At 41.2% G+C, this 19,871-nt stretch overlaps 2 protein-coding genes and 1 long non-coding RNA gene across 3 annotated transcripts; 2 read left to right on the plus strand and 1 right to left on the minus strand.

Annotated features, from left to right (window-relative positions):
* Positions 1–335: 335 nt before the first annotated feature.
* On the plus strand, positions 336–2,117 carry LOC307145433. Its single transcript, XR_013818958.1, has 5 exons — positions 336–538; positions 627–714; positions 1,120–1,222; positions 1,375–1,482; positions 2,040–2,117. It is a non-coding gene; the product is annotated as an uncharacterized lncRNA (long non-coding RNA).
* A 5,568-nt stretch (positions 2,118–7,685) lies between these two features.
* On the plus strand, positions 7,686–9,946 carry LOC307151689 (uncharacterized protein). Its single transcript, XM_079859804.1, has 5 exons — positions 7,686–7,910; positions 8,016–8,285; positions 8,373–8,629; positions 8,717–8,965; positions 9,055–9,946. The coding sequence occupies exons 2-5, from the start codon at positions 8,133–8,135 to the stop codon at positions 9,845–9,847; spliced, it is 1,452 nt and encodes a 483-aa protein (XP_079715930.1). The 5' UTR covers positions 7,686–7,910; positions 8,016–8,132; the 3' UTR covers positions 9,848–9,946.
* Positions 9,947–10,577: 631 nt separating this feature from the next.
* On the minus strand, positions 10,578–11,856 carry LOC307149589 (uncharacterized protein). The gene is made up of 2 exons (XM_079855981.1): positions 11,345–11,856; positions 10,578–11,251 (listed from the first exon to the last, which is right to left on the minus strand). The coding sequence occupies exons 1-2, from the start codon at positions 11,811–11,813 to the stop codon at positions 10,698–10,700; spliced, it is 1,023 nt and encodes a 340-aa protein (XP_079712107.1). The 5' UTR covers positions 11,814–11,856; the 3' UTR covers positions 10,578–10,697.
* Between the last annotated feature and the right edge of the window lie 8,015 nt (positions 11,857–19,871).

A 19,871-nucleotide genomic window follows, 5' to 3' on the forward strand; every position in this document is an offset into this window, starting at 1 on the left:
TGATTGTCATTTGTGTGTGTGTGTATTGTAGAAAATGGATTTCAATCCTTAGTTTCAAAGAGAGCCCACTGGTGAGCTCACCCCGGCCCTCGCTGCTGTCTACAGGAGAAATCCCACTCCGGGACGCTCATGACCTGCTAAGAGGAGGCCATCACTCGTGTGTCAGTGCAAGGAGGTGACACATCAAGTCACCAGCTGGTGCTGAGCGAGGGCGCCCCATGCAGTTCTGCCAGTACCGGGGTAAAACCTTAAAATGGTTGCTATCCAATGATATTGTTAATGCATCCATGGTGCTGGCCGTCCATCAACGGGAGCGTGAGAGAGGAGACACCACCCAGTCTGCCATCATGGGGAACAAGGATGCCTTGGTCCGATATGCTGCCCTGTTCCCTGACATGATGGCTGCCATCAGCTAGCACCGGGTTCAAGAGGGCACTGGCACACCAGCCCAGGAAGACCCGATGTGAGTAGGCTTCGGCAAATTTGCCAGCATGTCCTTCAAGGACCTGTATGAGGCAGTGGATCGGGACAGAAAAGGGTATGGTTTACATGTCTAACAGGACGCAGGCAGTTAAGAATTTGTTGTGTTGGGGCGTGATCTAATTGTGTGTGTCTCTCCTTTTCAGCTTCACCAAGTGGGTTAGGAAGCAGGAAGCCAGACCGGGTACCAAAATGGATGCTCTGCAGGCCAAAGGATGGCATCAGCGCCTCCAGGCATGAATCTCACTTATCTTCATTTGTTTGTTTTTGGATTTCGTCTTGTAATTCAGCTGACTTGAGCTTAATAAAGACACTAATGTCTTATTAGAGCTGCTTCAAAGTAGAATGTGAATGATCATATATGCATGTGATGTATATTTTTAATGAATTTTGAATTGTTATGGTCTCCCCAATGTTCAAGACATGGTTACGGCCTTTCTTCTAAAACCTTGGTTCTTGGTTCACTCTTTTAAGATTTTAGAAGTATGATGTCAAGAATGTTTTATTAGTCTTTCAGTACTAAAGAAGATTCAGAGATATCTTTAACAATGCTTAAATAGGCTGCCTGAAGAAACATCGGGATGGTAAATGCGATCATTGCTAATACTTTTCTTCTACATTTTCTTTGCTTGGAAGCAGACCATCTCTTCCTGTTACTTCTTTGAACCCAAGTTGAAGGTGTGAAATCTACTGTGAGCCAGTGAGACGCTAATGCGAGACTGACAGGAGAAAGTCTCAAGCGGTGATATAGCTACTTCTAAAATATTGGTTGCAAGCATTCTTTTTTCATATGATAATTTCAAGAATGTTTTATTAAGTCTTTCTGTGCTTTATATACGTGGCATCTCATTCTCTTTCCTTTCCTGTTGTCTTTCTTATTGCCCTTTTTTGTAGAGGCAGTACAAATGATGTACAAAATGAAAGCACAAATGAAGTATTTGGTCCAAACACACCTCTGATTCTCCTGAATTTGCCACATATAACGTACACATAAGATTGATGGTGATTATTTTACTTTTTTATTAAAAATATATATTAAAAGTATTAATTGTTCATAAATATTCTAATTGTTCAACCCGAAAAAAGCTGACAAAGCAGTGGCAATTAAATTTGTCTCAGAAATCTTAAACTGTATTTTGTCCTTTTCACTCAATACTCTAACAATTGCTGAAAATAGTCATGTTTAAACTGACGTTTAGAGAAATACGATTGACAAATATGATATCCAGTCATATTTACATCTATTACTACTACTAGTTCAGTTTAGCGATACACAAGAAGTTAGACGACCTTTCAGTCTCAACTCGTTTTGAACATCGACTTTTATTGTGTTTCTTTACAGGTTGATCTGTCAGATGATGCTCAAAAGGAGAAAGTTTTAGTCCTGAATGCAGCGAAAAGCGTTTGTCCTGCAATTCCTCTCAATTACGAAGCAAGAAATTAATTTATGTACAGACATTTATTCAGTAACACACCGTTAGTTACGTTTTGTTTGTGGTGAATGAAAATTTAAATACACTTTAGTGTATATAATTCTCGTTTTCGCTGTGTGTTTTCAGGTAGTGCCCTACTAAGCCGAGAAAAACGACGCACATTGGTCAACCAAGACAGCGAAAACAACACATGTGCATGGTAAATGAATTTTAATTACTTTATACATTAGTGTTTAGTCTATATAAACATATTTTAAAAATCCGTGTCGAAATCGACTAGTTTGAGTAAAAGAGGACGAAGATTCAGAATGACCATTAACGATTATACTGTCAGATTAAGATACGGATGATTAAAATCGGCTGAGGAAACATTAGGATGGTAAATGCAATCATTACAAATATGTACGACATTTTTTTGCTTGGAAACTAAATGTTTCTGTTCTGTTAAAGATGTAAATTCAGTAAATTCCAGTGAGACGCTCTAGCGCCAGACTGCAGTGCGATGCTGCGCTCTAGCGGGAAGGCTGCGTACTGCACGCCTAAACACTGTTTTTTTCACTTGATACAGTGTAAACTATGAATAATTACAGTAATTTCATAATTAATAACTAATAATTAATAAAAATGAGGAACGCTTCACGAATTTGCGTGTCATCCTGGCGAAACGGATCTTCGGGTGAATTGTTGCAATTTGTTTCACCCGCCCCCGCTCACGGATTGGCCGACGGACGAATTGTTTCACCGCGGCCCGCCTCTGCTCCCCTCGCCTCATTGGCCGGCCGACGAATTGTTTCAGAGGCGCTCGTTGCTCCCATTGGCCGAGAGCCCGCCTCGGCTCCCATTGGCCGAGGCCGCGGGGCGCCCGTGCTGCCGTCGACTCGCCTCGGATGTCATTCGCTCTTGTCAGAATCACGAATTGCCCCCCGAAATAACGCTCCCTTTCTATCTGTTTTACTCGATTTAGCACATTAAACACAAACGTTTTTTTAAAAACGCCACACTTTTTCTGTACTTTTTTCTGTACACTGATTGTTTTTTGCCTTTTTGCTGTCTTTTCTGTCGCCTTTTTGCTTTTTTTTTTCGCCTTTTTGCTAACCTGCATTTTTTCGTCGAGCACGTAAGTATATTTTCCCTATCTCTCATGTTTCGCCTGCATTGTCTGTATTTAAAATAAGCATATAATACGCATTTTATCAATGTGTACTGCATGCAGAAGAGGCGGGAGGGGAAAAAAAATGCAGTTCATAAACTTGCGATGGCGTTTGGCCGCCTAAAACTTATAATTCGGTATAAAATGTACAGTTTCATTCATGATTTTTATCGACACCCAGTAAATCCAATGCTTTTTAAAAATATATAATGCACGCAGAAGAGGCGGGAGGGGGAAAAAAATGCAGTTCATAAACTTGCGATGGCGTTTGGCCGCCTAAAACTTATAATTCGGTATAAAATGTACAGTTTCATTCATGATTTTTATCGACACCCAGTAAATCCAATGTTTTTTAAAAATATATAATGCACGCAGAAGAGGCGGGAGGGGAAAAAATGCAGTTCATAAACTTGCGATGGCGTTTGGCCGCCTAAAACTTATAATTCGGTATAAAATGTACAGTTTCATTCATGATTTTTATCGACACCCAGTAAATCCAATGCTTTTTAAAAATATATAATGCACGCAGAAGAGGCGGGAGGGGGAAAAAATGCAGTTCATAAACTTGCGATGGCGTTTGGCCGCCTAAAACTTATAATTCGGTATAAAATGTACAGTTTCATTCATGATTTTTATCGACACCCAGTAAATCCAATGCTTATTAAAAAAAAAAAATTATAATGCATGCAGAATTCTTCTGATGAGCGTTCGTTTGACCCTTTACTCACTTTATGTCAGTTTTATGATCCAAATAATTAACAACTATGAAAAAAGAAAACGAAACACGTTTAAAATAATAAAAAATATATAACTAAAAAGAAAAAAATGTGCACTAATGCCACCGATTGATGATAATGTACATTTTTCCATGAAAATTTATTTTGTGCATTGGGTTTTCAGTGAATTGTTTGTCATAAGATCATTGCTTTACTGTTGCAGAATGGAAAGCACACCCAACCTGCGTGTGGAGGCTGGAGAGCTGGTGCTTAGGCCTTCTAAGCAGGCAGCCACTGTGGAGAAAGTTCACCTTTCTCAAGTGGCTAAAGGGGTGCCCTATGTCCCAAAGTACCCTGAGGCTGTGCTGGGGGAGGCCAAGGTCAGGGTCATCCAAGGTGGAGGGAATCCCTTTGATGACCTGCTGGTGGCAAGTCAAAGTGCCATCCAGTTTGGTCAGTACAGGGGGAAACCCTTCAAATGGATGCTAGAGAATGACCTTGGCTACTCCCTCATGGTCCTGTCTGGGCATCAGCGGGAGCGCGAGGCTGGCAGATTGGACAGAGGTGCCCTCATGGCTAACAAGGATGCCTTTCTCCAATATGCCTGCACATTTGAGATGGTTGCAGAAGCCATCAAAGTGCGCAGGCAGAGAGAGGGCACGTTACCTGGCTGTGAGGGTGACTGTCTGGTGGGCTTTGGGGTCCACAAGAAGAGCACCTACAAGGAGCTCTATGAGGCTAAGGACAGGGAGAGGAAAAGGTAATATGTGCTTCTGTTTGCTTGTTAATTGTATTGCTGTTTTGTATTTATTTTACTCTTATCATGTAAACTATTGTGTTTCTTATGTAGCTATGTGGAGTTCATCCGGCACAAGGGCACCAGTACAGGCAGCAAGATGGATGCCTTGAGAAAATACATCTTGCTGAGGGACCAGCAGAGGAAAAAAAAATCATCTTCTGCATCCCAGCCTGCTGTCCCGCGTCCTTCGCGTTCGGCTTCTCCTCCTCCCGCCCAAAGCTCCCATTCCCAGCCAGCCACAGCACACGGTGAGTTTTTAGATCTATAAGTGGTGTAATTCTATGCACGTTCTAATGGAATTATGAATAACATTGCAATTTTTCTGCCCTCAGAGCCAACAGATGAGGATCTGCTGGCTTCAGCCATGGAGGTGGAGCCACAGGGTGAGTGTTTTGTTTTCTTTTGTGTGTAAAAAAAAAAATCATACTCACCTGCTCATTTGTGATCACTAATACATTTACTAACATCATATAGCATTGTTATGTAACCACAAACGTCTTCAGATTATTAAATCATTAGTACTAATTACAAAATTCAAATGATGTGTTCTTTACAGTACTTCCACCACCACCTTCAACGCTGATCCGCTCACCTCGCTTGGAGCAAAGAGCCGCACAAAGGCTGGTGTCGGCGGCTTCTGAGGTACAGTTTTCACACAAGAAGTTTACACATATATATATATATATATATATATATTAATAATACATATATATGTACATTATGTATTATGCTCGTTTTGTTTTTATTAATATATAACATATTTTTGTGTGTATAGGTTGTTCTCCCTGAGGCCTGGAAGCACTCCCTTCCAAAAGAACAACACGAGTGGATCGGCCGCTCCCTCTTCCGACGCCAGGGTGGAAGGCCAGTGCTGACAGAGAACCTGCAGATGTGGTGGTACCCTCCCCAGCCACGTCTGCAGTATCATCAGCCTCCAGCATCGCCGGACGTGTTCTTCACCTGGCCGCTGTGTTTGTGGATGCCTTACAGGATGTGGTCCTACAAGCTGACTTGCAGCTCGCCAGACTGCAGACGGTCGGGTCAGCGACTGACATCATGTGGGCTCTACAAGACAGTGAGGCGGGTGCTGAATTTACACGGCTGGTATTTTCTGGCAACAGAATACCTGGAGTGTCAGCGCTGCCACAGGAAGCTGGCCGCGTGGTCCTATGACATCCTGGACCAGCTGGATCCGGCTCACCGCAGGATGTTCCCAGCCATCCTCACTTACCGGTGAGTCATGAAAAAACTATTCTTATGGCAGGTACAATTAACTATTAAAATGTTACACCGTTAACTTGGCTGTCATGGTAATAATGTAACTTAAGTGACTTAAAAATAACATTTATGTTAGTACTTTTAAATTTAATTACATGTAAGTTGTACACAAAACAAGCATTATCTTGCTTTTGTAGTTTTTTCACAAGACACTGTGTCTGCCAGTTGAGGTTCTATACAGAATGTGTGAACGACCCACCACCATTGATCTTTGCTTGACCTTTCAAAGGTGTCAAACTCAGAACATTAACATTCCAACACCTTGAGACACCTAGCCTGACAGCTGAGGTTCTATTCAAGATGTGTTAACGGCCCCCCATTGAGCCTTGCTTGGCCTTCGATAGATGTCAGACTTAAAACAATATCAAACTCTGTACTGTTTTTTTATCTTTTTCTATGGGAAACAACGCACCTTTCCTCTGCTCTGGAAAAAATAACACTTTAAAGAAACTTTAATAAACTTTGCCTTTGTCTGTGTGTTTTAACAGGTTCTCTTGTGATATGCATGTGGCAAAGTTGATGAGGGAGCGCTCTCTCGGCAACAGCGTCTCTATGCTATATCACAAGCTATGTGAACAGCATAGTGAGGAATGGATGGAGAGGTCCCTGCAATACCTCTCTGTGTGTGACCGGTTCCAGGGCACCACCACACAGCCCATCTCACCTCCACCACCCAAGCCGCCTGTACCAACTGCCAAGTGGCTCCTCTCTGTCCACGCAGAGGATATCCGGTCCCGGTATGGTGAGCTCAAAGCCAGGGTCACCTCTGTCTTTGGGTCCATCCTGAAGATGGACTCCACAAAAAAGGTAACATATTAATCAAATATTAGATATACCCAAATGTGTATGTACAGGTGTGTATAAATATTTTTTAGGCTATCTGTACTGAATTTTCTGTTTTTCAACAATAGGTGGCCAAAAAACTGGCGGGAGCTGCAGCTGGGACCGCAGCCTGGGTCACCAATGTGGGCAATGAGCACGGACAGGTCCTCATGTCTGTGCTCACCTCACACGAGGGTCAGGGACTGCTGCCCATGACGACAGGCCTGGTGCAGAGGTACGAGGCTGCTGGAGTCGCTCCCCCCACACTCCTTTATGTGGACAGAGACTGCTGCTCTTCTGTGGGCACCTCCAGGGCAGGTGCCATGTTCAGCGGCTGGAGCGATGTGGTGGTTTGTCTTGATGCGTGGCACTTCATGCGGCGCTTCGCCGCAGGTCTGCACACTGACAGCCACCCGCTCTACGGTCTGTTCATGGCGAAGCTCTCTGCCTGCATTTTCGTCTGGGACGAGGGAGATGTGACTCTGCTGAGGGAGGCAAAAATGAGGGAGCTGGAGCAACAGCAGGGCATCAGAGGCCTCACTGAGGACCAGCTAACCAGCAGGCTCACCTCCAGACAGTTGGCGCTGCACTGTCGGCGCTGCACACGTGGCGTGGAGGAGACAGAGCAGCTGATTGGTGAGTTACTGGAGGCCTTCAAGGATGCCAGGGAAACCATGGGCATCCCCTTGGTGGACCAGGAGAGGATGGACATCATCTGGGACACGCAAAGACGCCATCTTCCCTGCATCCAGGACCCCCCTGGTGTGCAGCTGTACACCCAGACAGGGAGTATGACAAAAGGAGGGGTCACTCTTCCTGTCTACCGCTGTGCCCGGGGGTCCACTTCCCTGGAGTCCTTCCACAACCACCTCAACCGCTTCATACCCGGTAAGAATACACATCCACTTCAATGTGTGTGTGTGTTTTTTTGTGTGTGTCTCAATGTGTCTCGTTCATGTCTTTTGTAATTATAAATTAGTGTTAATGTTTCCTCTTTTTTTTATCAGGAACAAGCGCTAACCTGGAAAATTTCCAGGCTTATCTGCTTGAGGGTTTGGAGCGGTGGAACGAGGACCGTGCCGCTGCTGCTGCTGCTGAGGTGGTTTCTCACGAGGCCCCATCGTCGCTGCGCTGCTACAGTGGCTCGCTCCAGCACAGCCTCAATGAGCTCAGTCAGCGTCTTCTTGGCTGTAGTCTTGTAAAAGACTATTCAAAGCCAGGACAGTACACGGGTATGTGTCTTTAATTTTTTTTGTCTTATAATCTTTGTTGTTTTCTTTGTAATGCAAAGGCGTCTGTTTTAAAACCTTGTTTTCTATTTAATTTTGTTTTATCAGGCGAGCTCATCGGGGTGGAGTACCTGTGTTCGCAGCAGTCCTGGGAGTTTAGGGAGGACTTTGGGCGGGACCCGGATGCCCCAGACAGAATCCCAGACGACTTGGTGGATGTAGAAGATGAGGGATTTGGCGATGAAGCAGAGGAGCAGGACCACACCATCTCCACTCTGTCTTTATTATCCACCAAGGAAGCTGTACGCTTGTCTCGGGATTCAGCGTCACCCTCTCAGTCCTCCCAGGACCTGCCACCTGAGCCCCAAGACGATGTATGTATGCATGCATGCAGGCATCCCTTTCCATGCCATCATATGGAGGATTTTTTTGCATCCATACTAACTTCTTCTTTCTTCTTGGTAGGTGTGCAGAGGACCAGACGGGACACCGGGTTTCGATAGAGTGGTGGACCTGGCCAGGTACCTTGTTGAGCTCAGAGAAAAGCCTTGTGTCTCAGATAGGGAAGCCTCTGACATTGTTCGGCTGTGGGACAGACTGCCGGACAGTGATAAAAAGGGGGTTTCTTATCCGCCGAGACACAAGGAGAGACTCGTGCAAGGCAGGTTCAAGGCCACCCACTCCAAAACCTCCACCTGCCATGGAAAGGAGAGTCTGAAGCGGTAAGTTAAATATTTGCACACAGAGCTTTAATAAAACAGATGACTATATGTTTTTTATGCTTCAAAATTGCCTATTTTATTTTACAGGTGTGTGCTGGGGCAGGGGTCGGGTCCTGCGCAATGGCCTAATATTAGTCGAGTTGTAGAGGCAGTATGTCTGGAGCTTTGCTCCATTCATCCGGCGGGGAAGGTGAAGTGGGGTGTTTCACTGAACCGCTGGGCTGCCATCCTACACGACTACCAGGCCATACGGAGGCTGGTGGGGAACTGCCCAGCACTGAGGGGAAGGACAAGGATTCAGCTTTTTGAAGTCAATCAGCGGACTCTTTCTGTCTGGTAAGTAGTTTTTTTTTTAAGCCAGCTATAAAATTAATTAGACTATTTTCATATTCTATGCATCCTATTAATTGTGCCATTTTAAACAGGTACAACAACTACAGGAAGAAGATGGAAGCAGACGTGCTGGCTCTGAGTGTGCCCTTACCTCAGATCAGCATGGTATCTGACACCCTTCTTCCTGTAGCCAAACAGAAGACGTCAGTGGCCTCTGCACCTGGATCCCCTTTCCCGTTTGTCTTAAACCCTGACCTTTCAGGTCAGGCCATACTACGTGGGCAGCGACGTCCTCCCACCGCGTCAGCACCCGCCCTCTCTGCCTCACCATCAGCATCCCTCTCTGCAGCATCCCTCTCTGCTCCACCATCAGCATCCGTCTCTGCAGCATCCCTCTCTGCTCCAACATCAGCATCCGTCTCTGCAGCATCCCTCTCTGCTCCAACATCAGCATCCCTCTCTGCAGCATCCCTCTCTGCTCCACCATCAGCATCCCTCTCTGCAGCATCCCTCTCTGCTCCACCATCAGCATCCGTCTCTGCAGCATCCCTCTCTGCTCCACCATCAGCATCCGTCTCTGCAGCATCCCTCTCTGCTCCACCATCAGCATCCCTCTCTGCTCCATCAGCATCCCTCTCTGCCTTGAGTAGAACAACTTTGTGGAGAAAGAGGAAGGCAGAAGAGTTTGCTGCTCAAAAACAAGGGCTGCCCCCTCCACAGAAACAAGAACGCAAAAAGTACACATGTAGTCGATGTGGGCAGCCCAGAATAAAAGAGTTTGGGCACACCAGGGAGGGCAGTTTCTTCTTCTGTGCCACAGCAGAGGGAAAGACTGTGGAAGAGTGGCTGCAGGAGAGGAGAAAAGAAGAAAATCCTTTGGTGTAAATAATTTATTTGTAAATATTGTGAAAAATAGTATTTTTCTTCCAAGTATTTGTAAATTTCCTATTTATTTGCATTTAATAAAGATCATTTAATTATTTCAAAAGGATTGTTCTTTATTTCAAAAGGTTTATCTGCCTACATAAGGGTCATATAAATTATCCTTAAGATTTATTATTTATTTTAGAACATTTAAAGACTGTTCTTTTATTTGAAAAACACTTATTTGCCCTCATAAAAACCATTAAACAGTCCTTTATTTTTAGAATGCTTATCTGCCTTCACGAAGGCCATGTTAATAAAAAAATACACTTAACACTTTTATTAAAATAATTAAAATAACACTTATTTGCTCTCATAGCGGTCATTAAAATACTATTTTTTAATTTGCCCTCATAAATGCCATGTTAATGTATAAAAACCTTAAGGTTTATCTGCCTTAATGAAAGTCAGAAATGTAAATTCTCCTAAATTGTTTTTTTTTATCTATTTTTTTAAAATAGATTATTACATTTATTTTATAATAGTAATCTATTTATATGTAATGGAGTTAGACATCTCAGAGTCAAACAGTCAGTTTTTTTGGTGTGTGTGTGTGTCTGTCTGTGTGTGTGTTTATTTATTAAATAGACTAATCACACTAGAACTATGAAAAAATATAAAATGTAAACAAAATACTAAATGCAAATATTAAAACAAATTAACAGCAGAAACAACAGAAAGGCAATGAATAGACAATAAAATGTTTATTTGTTTCATTAAATAGTTCACAATAGAATTTTAAAAATACAACCAAATTTTACAAGCAAATATTTTCAAGCAAACCAAATTAAAGATAAAACCTTAAAGGCCTTCATTTACGAGCAAGAGCCCGTTGCTCTGCCAACCACAGTTCCACACTTTTGCCTTCGTGCGCACTGCAAAAGGCTTTTCCAGAATATCGTGAATGTCCATATTCCTTCGTTTTGGGTTGCCGGCACAGGCTACAAGTTATTGGCGTGCACTTTTTCGGTCTTTTCTGCGGCAGGCCTAGGGAAATCGCCTCTTCCTTTTTCTTTCTCCTCCAGGCCGTTGTCCTGGGCACATCAGCCACATTGTCTGCAGCTGCAATTCTTCTCTTCTCAGACAGCCATTGCGATACTGTCTTGCCAGAAGAAGTGGCACAGAAGCTTTGCCCACGGAAGGAGCTGTGCCCAAACTCCAATCGCTTAGGCTTCCCACACAGACTGCAAGGAAACACTGTTGGATCCTTTCTCCGGGCCGTGGCTCTGCCCTGCTTTAAGGCCTTGAGGTCTTCTTCAGCCCTCTTCTTCCTCCTCCAGGCTGTGGCCCTCGGCACCCGTTTAAGGGCCACCGCAGCCACAGTTGATGGAGGAGGGAGCACAGCCAGCGACGCGCATGAAGGAACTGTAAAAGACAAATAAAAAAAAAAGTTATTTTAGACAATGGTTGTATTTGATATGAATTCATTGTTTTACATTTATAGCTTAAAGATCTTACCTGACACTTTCACAGTTTTCATTTGTGGAGGCCACTGCTGGCTCGTGGATGGGGAGGCTGGAGGAGATGACGGTTTCTCCAGGCTTTTTCGGAACAGCCTCCTCCTCTCTTTTTCCTCTGAAGATATTACAGGAGGCCAGTGAGGTTTGGAAAACTTTTCACTCTTTTTTAAGGCTTCTGCCTTGCTGACACGCTGTACAGTGTTAGCGAAGTCTGACTCCAACCTCCGTAGAAGTTTCTCCCTCCGTTCCCTCTCCTGTCTGGGGAGGACTGGAGGCCATCCTTGTTTCCTAGGCATTTTTTTCAAGATCAGTGATGCTCTATCAAGACACTGAATCAAACTGGTCAACATATCACACAGTGGGGCCACAACATTTATACTCAGGTGAATGGGTGGGGCCCAGGTGCGCAGGGGGCCGCAAGGGGGCCTACAGAGAAGATTGGCGCGGGTCTTTTGCGCAGGGGCCATGCTAATCTTCTCTGTATCGTTCCAATTTTAGTATATGTGCTGCCGAAGCAAGCACGAACTGAGGGAAATGAGGAGAACTATTTATAGCCAGGACCCCCAGGTTTGTTTTTCATTGGTGGTAAGTGGATAAACCACTTATTCTACTCACTTATGTCAAATGTGACTGTATATCATGGTGATATGAACCTGTAAACCTATATAAACCATGATATTTTCAAATCAGCAGTTTTGTTTAGGTTTACCATAGTATAAATTGAGCTCTCTCTAGACCATATGCAAAGGAAGACTGTCTCTACTAGCTGTGATAGGACATCTCGGTGTGACGCAAAGACGCTCTTTGTCTCGTGTTACACGCCCTCCCCCGCAGAATGCGCAGAACTTCGCCCGTCTGTGGGGGAGGGCGTTTAACACGAGACAAAGAGCTCCTCTCGGTGTCCCACCCATGGTCCCACCGAGACGTCCTTTCCTGTCACAGCTAGTAGAGACAGGCTTCTTTTGCATAGAGTCTACAGCTCAGATTATACTATCACATTTACAGTCACATTTGTAATATGTGAGTAGAATAAGTGGTTTATCAACTTGCAACCACTAAACCACATCCCTTGGGGTCCTGACACGCTTCTTTTGCACATGGTCTACTGCTCAAATTTGATCAGTCAGATCACATTTGATATCCGCGTTTCTCGCACAATAGGCTCAGAGACCAGGAAACTCTCTTTTCAGAACAACTGTGGCAGTGAAACACTGTGAAATGTCTAAGAATCACAAAACTCAGAACAGCCACTAGAAAGATTTGATCTGACGTCAGGATCAACGGGGGTTATGTGCAACATACTTCCGTATTCAGGTCAAATAGGTTGCACCGCTTCCGGTTCAGGTCTTTTGTATGTTTTTCTATGAAGATGCCTTTAAAGGAGCTACTAAAGATGAGCATAACCAATGTCCATCGCATTTGCAGATTACATTCAGATATTAAAAATTGAGTAAAATGCCAACACTAAAAATAACTAGCTAGGTTAGCTTAACTTAAAAGTCCATAGATATAACATTAGTTCATACTGCAGTTGTTAACACTTTCTCCGACAAGCGGATTTTTATCTGAGAAGCTTAATGTGGCCATGGGTTTTGTTAATAAATCCATCAGAGTGATGCCAATGATGATGGCTAAATCAAAGGGGAGAGAGTACATGTTATGTAGAATGTGACTAAAAATGAGCAATAGGGCCCACCAATCCCTGTCTAAACTTATTTGAAAAAGTAATGGGCCCGGAGCAATATTTAGTCCGAATATATAGTTCAAATTTGTTTCAAGTTTCAAATTCTGCTATAAAGCAGCTCTAACAAGCCAATAGTGTCATTATACAGCTCAAGTGTGTTCTGTGTTGATTCGGTTCTGTATAATAACGGTAAAGATAATCAATTGTGCATACATACTGTGTATGCCATGTATTTGTGCACATACATGTACGTGTGAGTGCCGTGACAAACTCCTGTGTGCTCCACTGCACACTGAACAAGCAAAAGACACAAGATAGTAGTGTTTTACATTTGATTTGTCATATCCATGTGTAGTTTGGTGTGTACGGTTTGCGTGTAGAGTTACTATGCAAAAACACAATTTTTAGAAGAGTTAAAATAAAGTGTTTGCTTTTGCATTAGTGTGTGATGTTTTGTGTGTAGAGTTTTGAGAAAAGGAGCCATAGTTTCAGAAATGGTGTAAAAGCATTTAAAATATATATATATATATATATATAAAAACTGTAAATAACACTCAAAAGACACTCACTTGTCGCCATCTAGTGGTGTAATTGTTTTCCAAGTTTTGCCATCACAGGAATAAATTACATTTGAAAGTATTTTAAAACAGGAAAAAATAAGTTATTTTAATTTGTAACAACATTTTACAATATTACTGTTTCACAGTATTTTTGATCAAATAAATGCATCCTTGGTATGTCAAAAAGGCAACTCGCTTGCACTGGTCAAAAAGACACTCAAAAGACACTCACTTGTCGCCATCTAGTGGCATAATTAAGTTTCCTACTGTCTTAAAAATTACTCACCCTGAGAAATATTCAGTTTTACCAAAAAAAATATATGAATCATTTACCCCTTAGTGGCCATATATCGATTCTGATGTTATACGAATAATGAATTTGCAAAGACCTTTAATAAACCGTTTTCAACATTTAGCACTAGCCATATTAAAGAAGTAAGACCATTGGCATTATTTGAGGTATCAGTCGGCGCTCTGTTTTGTGTGTGATACTTTTACATCTTTTTGTTCACTGCCAGTTTTCACTGGTAATTGTTCACTGCAGTTATATTGACGAACGCGAGCAGGAAATAAATAAAAAAAAATCTTTTTGTTATTGATTGGAGAAAATAAGCTTTTCAAAGCTACGAAACAATTGACCTCGCAAAATGGTTCACTGTTTCGAAGCGTTCGAAACGCCACACGCTGGTGTCTTACTATTAATGTAGTGTCTGTTTAGAGACTATTACTATTATTACTTTTAATTATACTAATGTCTAATAAAAACGTCTACAAATGTATAAAACTGATCAGAGATCAGGTAAACCCCATAGACACTTGTTCAATGATTCGCCGCTGGGGGGCGATAATCAGCATGATTCATGGGTTCACATCGCCCAGCGGTGAACATTGACATTTCTAAAGTTTCGAAACAGTTTATGTAAGGAATAATTGACGACAGGCCGTTGAATTATTAGAAAAATAATGCACACCCGAGGTGGTAATGCGGTCACGACGCGAAGCGGAGTGGCCGTTACACCTCGGGTGTGCATTATTTTTCTAATAATTCAACGGCCTGAAGTCAATTATTCCGCTTATACTACTGTTACCACACCTCGAAACATTGTTCAGATTATGTATTTCAAGACGTTTGTAAAGTTGTTGTCATTAAAACGCTCTTGTATGTAGGACTAATTTCTTACGCATGAGTTAGTAACGGAGGTTTGAGCCACTGATAGCAGACTAATGCTGGGGACACACGACTAGCTGACACATTCTCTGACTGTTTTCATCGCAGCTTATTTTAAACACCGACTTTGAACACAGACTGAACGCGCTGAACACGCGTTTGGGCATGAATGATCAGTCATCAAATTACATTCATAACCGGCCTTGTGTCTTCGGCTCGGCTTTATGCAGTTATTAATGCAGTTATTAGAGAGATGTTGCAATAATGAGACAGAAAAGCATGTGCGTCAATATTATTTTTTATTTATTAATTCAATTCGTTTTAATTAATTAATTCATTTTTTTTTCTATTATTGACAGATGACAGTAGACTAGCCAAATAAATGGAAAAAAAAAAGCCTTTTAACAAGTAAGGCCTATCAATAATTATTTATTTGTTATATTATCTGCAATAAAAATCCGTGCTGCAGGACTATCCATTTATTTAGCCTATATTCAGTTTAATTTTCTATTGATTATAGATAGGAATATACTTTCTTTATTCAAATTAAACTGCATGTTTCCATTGATTGTGAAGCTAGACATTGAAAATTGCAGATCAAGCGCATGGGGCTAAATGTTTTTTCTTGTTATGAATTGTATCCTATTTTCCGTTATTACAGTTGACTACGCGAAGTGATATGGAACTGTAATGCGGTCAAGACCTGCCTGGAACTACTTTAGCTGTGCGTTTCCCTGAAAATAATGCACACCTTAGAACGTTCATCAACCAATCAGATTCAAGCATTCAACGGCCCTGTAGTAGTAGACATAACAAAGCATCGTTTACTGAAATCGCGTGACTTAGGTAGTCGACTCAGTTTAAATGTTGCAATATATGATCCACACTACAAAATGGAAATGCAGAATGTTCATGCTTATTGTTGACAAAAAACAATCACATAGGCTATTCGAAACTGGAATAGCCTTAAATCAGAAATGCTTCAAGGATTATTTTGCATAGATGTTACATTTCAATCAAACTCCAATCCCAGCAAACACATTTACGTTGTGGCAACGTCTGTGACACGTTGCATTTCTGCTATGGCAACGTCGCTGTCGACGTGCTCGCAACATCTCTCTATAAATTACAGAAACGTCTGTCTGTCTGTGTGTGTGTGTGTGTGTCTGTCTGTCTGTCTGTCTGTCTGTGTGTCTGTTAACCACATATCTCTCGAACCGTTAGTCCGATGGATTTCAAACTTGACAGGTGTCTCGCTACGGTCACGAGTAAGTGCAGTGCCAAGTTTGACGTTGTTTGGATGAGAAATGCTAAAGATATCGTTAAATATATCATTTTTATAAGGTTGTGGTTTAAAAATAAACATTCTGACACTAGAGAGTTGTATCGGTCAAAGAAGCCCCAAGAAGGTTGTGGTTTAAAAATAAACATTCTGACAATCTGTCAGCTACACTGTTTACTTCTGAATATTATAGTTTGGTTCCAAAACGTGATAAATCCATTTTGATTAATTGGAGTAAAAATGTGTTTTCTTTACCAAGAAACCAACAATTACTAAAAACACACACAAAAACTGATTTTGCACGGGCACTTTGCACTGCTCCCTGAATCGACACGCTTATTCATTTGTGGATGTTGGATGTTAACTGAATCTATATGTCAGCTATGCTGTTTCTGAATATTATATTTCATTCTGGTGCGCTTAACGTTATCGCTACTGTGTAATAGTTAGCCTATGCTATTCACCAACTAAACATATCCTATTCAATGCGTTCACAGTCTCTTTCACGGGCATCATTTGTTGATTTCAAACTTGACAGGTGTCTCGCTACGGTCACGAGTAAGTGCAGTGCCAAGTTTGACGTTGTTTGGATGAGAAATGCTAAAGATATCGTTAAATATATCATTTTTAAAAGGTTGTGGTTTAAAAACATTCTGACATTAGAGAGTTGTATCGGTCAAAGAAGCCCCAAGAAGGTTGTGGTTTAAAAATAAACATTCTGACAATCTGTCAGCTACACTGTTTACTTCTGAATATTATAGTTTGGATCCAAAACGTGATAAATCCATTTTGATTAATTTGAGTAAAAATGTGTTTTCTTTACCAAGAAACCAACAATTACTAAAAACACACACAAAAACTGATTTTGCACGGGCATTTTGCACTGCTCCCTGAATCGACACGCTTATTCATTTGTGGATGTAAACTGAATCTGTAAGTCAGCTAAGCTGTTTACTTCTGAATATTATATTTCATTCTGGTGCGCTTAACGCTATCGCTACTGTGTAATAGTAGCCTATGCTATTCACCAACTAAACATATCCTATTCAATGCGTTCACAGTCTCTTTCACGGGCATCATTTGTAGTTGCCTATTCACAAACTGTTTGCTCAAGCATAGCGTTTTCTCGGAGTTCACTGTGTGCTTTCTACCATGCACAAAAGAAAATGTCACTGAACTTTTGCTGTGTAATTGTAACAATGAGCATTCAATCACACCAAACCAACCCAAACCTACTAAAAACACACACAAAAACTGATTTTGCACGGGCATTTTTTGCACTAGTCTCTCTATAAATTACAGAAACGTCTGTCTGTCTGTGTGTCTGTCTGTCTGTGTGTCTGTTAACCACATATCTCTCGAACCGTTAGTCCGATGGATTTCAAATTCGACAGGTGTCTTGCCACGGGCACGAGTAAGTGCAGTGCCAAGTTTGACGTTGTTTGGATGAGAAATGCAAAAGATATCGTTAAATATATCATTTTTAAAAGGTTGTGGTTTAAAAATAAACATTCTGACATTAGAGAGTTGTATCGGTCAAAGAAGCCCCAAGAAGGTTGTGGTTTAAAAATAAACATTCTGACAATCTGTCAGCTACACTGTTTACTTCTGAATATTATAGTTTTATTTGGTTCCAAAACGTGATAAATCCATTTTGATTAATTGGAGTAAAAATTTTTTCTTTACCAAGAAACCAACAATTACTAAAAACACACACAAAAACTGATTTTGCACGGGCACTTTGCTCTGCTCCCTGAATCGACACGCTTATTCATTTGTGGATGTTAACTGAATCTATATGTCAGCTTTGCTGTTTACTTCTGAATATTATATTTCATTCTGGTGCGCTTAACGCTATCGCTACTGTGTAATAGTAGCCTATGCTATTCACCAACTAAACATATCCTATTCAATGCGTTCACAGTCTCTTTCACGGGCATCATTTGTAGTAGCCTATTCACAAACTGTTTGCTCAAACATAGCGTTTTCTCGGAGTTCACTGTGTGCTTTCTACCATGCACAAATAAAAATGTCACTGAACTTTTGCTGTGTAATTGTAACAATGAGCACTCAAATACACCAAACCAACAATTACTAAAAACACACACAAAAACTGCTTTTGCACGTGTATATTAGCCTATATATTATATTTCATTCTGGTGCGCTTAACGTTATTGCTACTGTGTAATAGTAGCCATGCTATTCACCAACTAAACATATCCTATTCAATGCGTTCACAGTCTCTTTCACGGGCATCAAACCAACAATTACTAAAAACACACACAAAAACTGATTTTGCACGGGCATTTTGCACTAGTTGTAAAAAACGTAGAATTGTAAGACGCGTCAGGGCTGTGTAGCAACGTTGTTGCGCAGCATTCAGCAACTGAGAGACTTTTTTTTTCCCCCCTATGCTAGATAGGTTTGCTGGGAAGATTTGAGGATTTGGGGAATGGGCTGGGGTTTTCACTTTTTGCTGATGATGGGTCAATCTGGAAAAGGGAAAGGAACATTGATTTTATTGTTAAAGTATTACAGGAGGCTATTACAATAGTTGAAGAATGATCATATAGATGGGGTTTTAAATTATCAGTTGACAAGACAAAGATAATGTTTTTTACAAGGAAAAAAATTGGAGGTGAGGTAAATCTAAAATTATATAATCAAGAACTGGGAAAAGTGAAACATTTTAAGTTTTTAGGGTTGTGGTTTGACTAAAGAATTACATGGGTGATGCATATACAGAAAATATTGGACAAATGTAAGAAAGTGATAAATATAATGAGGTGTTTAGTAGGAAGTGAATGGGGGGCAGATAGGATGGCATTAAAGGCCATTTAAAGTGGGCTGATTAGATGTGTGGTGTATGGATCAGCAGCAGATACGTCTCTTAGAAAGTTAGACAGTATACAGCATCAGGTATTGAGACTATGTACAGGAGCTATACAAACTACACCAATTATAGCACAACAGGTAGAAACGGGGGAAATGTCAATAGAAATGAGAAGGATACAGTTATCACTGAATTATTGGGCTAATTTACAAGGCCGTAGTCTACTCTAGAGCATCCAACACAAGGAAAAAGAGAGGAGGAAAACGAAAAGCTTCGGATGGACAGTAATAGAGAACGCAACAGAACTTAAAGTTAATCAGTTAAAAGTTAGTCCAACTACACCGCTACCAGTTATAAAACCTTTAGATTAAAAGCAGTAGATTTACATTGTTAGAAAAGAAAAACAAGGATAAGGAATGTAATTCATGTAATGTGCAGACATATATTAATGAGTACCACTGCTATGTTCAGATCTGCACAGATGCATCAAAGAGTATAGACAATAAGATAGGAGTTGCTTTTACTGTTCCAGAGTTTCAGTTATCAATAAGGAAAAGGATCAGTGATGAGTTATCTGTTTACAGTGGAAATGATTGCACTATTATTAGCAACACAGTGGATAGGAGATAAAAACCTTTGAAATCAGTTGTTTGTTCAGACTCAAGTTCAACATTGGGTAGCTTACAATACAGTCATTCGGAAAGTAGACCAGACATTTTAATATAGAAATACAGCAAACATTATACTGAATTCAAAGGATTGGACTTGCAGTGATATTTGTATGGGTACCCGCACATATTGGTATCCAAGGAAATGAAATGGCAGATTAGGCAGCAAAAGAAGCCATAAAAAACAACGACATTAAGTGTTAGTATAAGTAAGAATGAAATCAAGAGTATTATTAAGGAAAGGTTAGAATAACTCATTTGTAGGAGAGGAAATAAAATGTCATTTTGTTCCACGCTCCATACCAGTCGGTGGCGGTAATTCATCATTTT

This window comes from Squalius cephalus (assembly GCF_949319135.1).
Source record: "Squalius cephalus genome assembly, chromosome: 2".
Lineage (NCBI taxonomy): Eukaryota > Metazoa > Chordata > Actinopteri > Cypriniformes > Leuciscidae > Squalius > Squalius cephalus.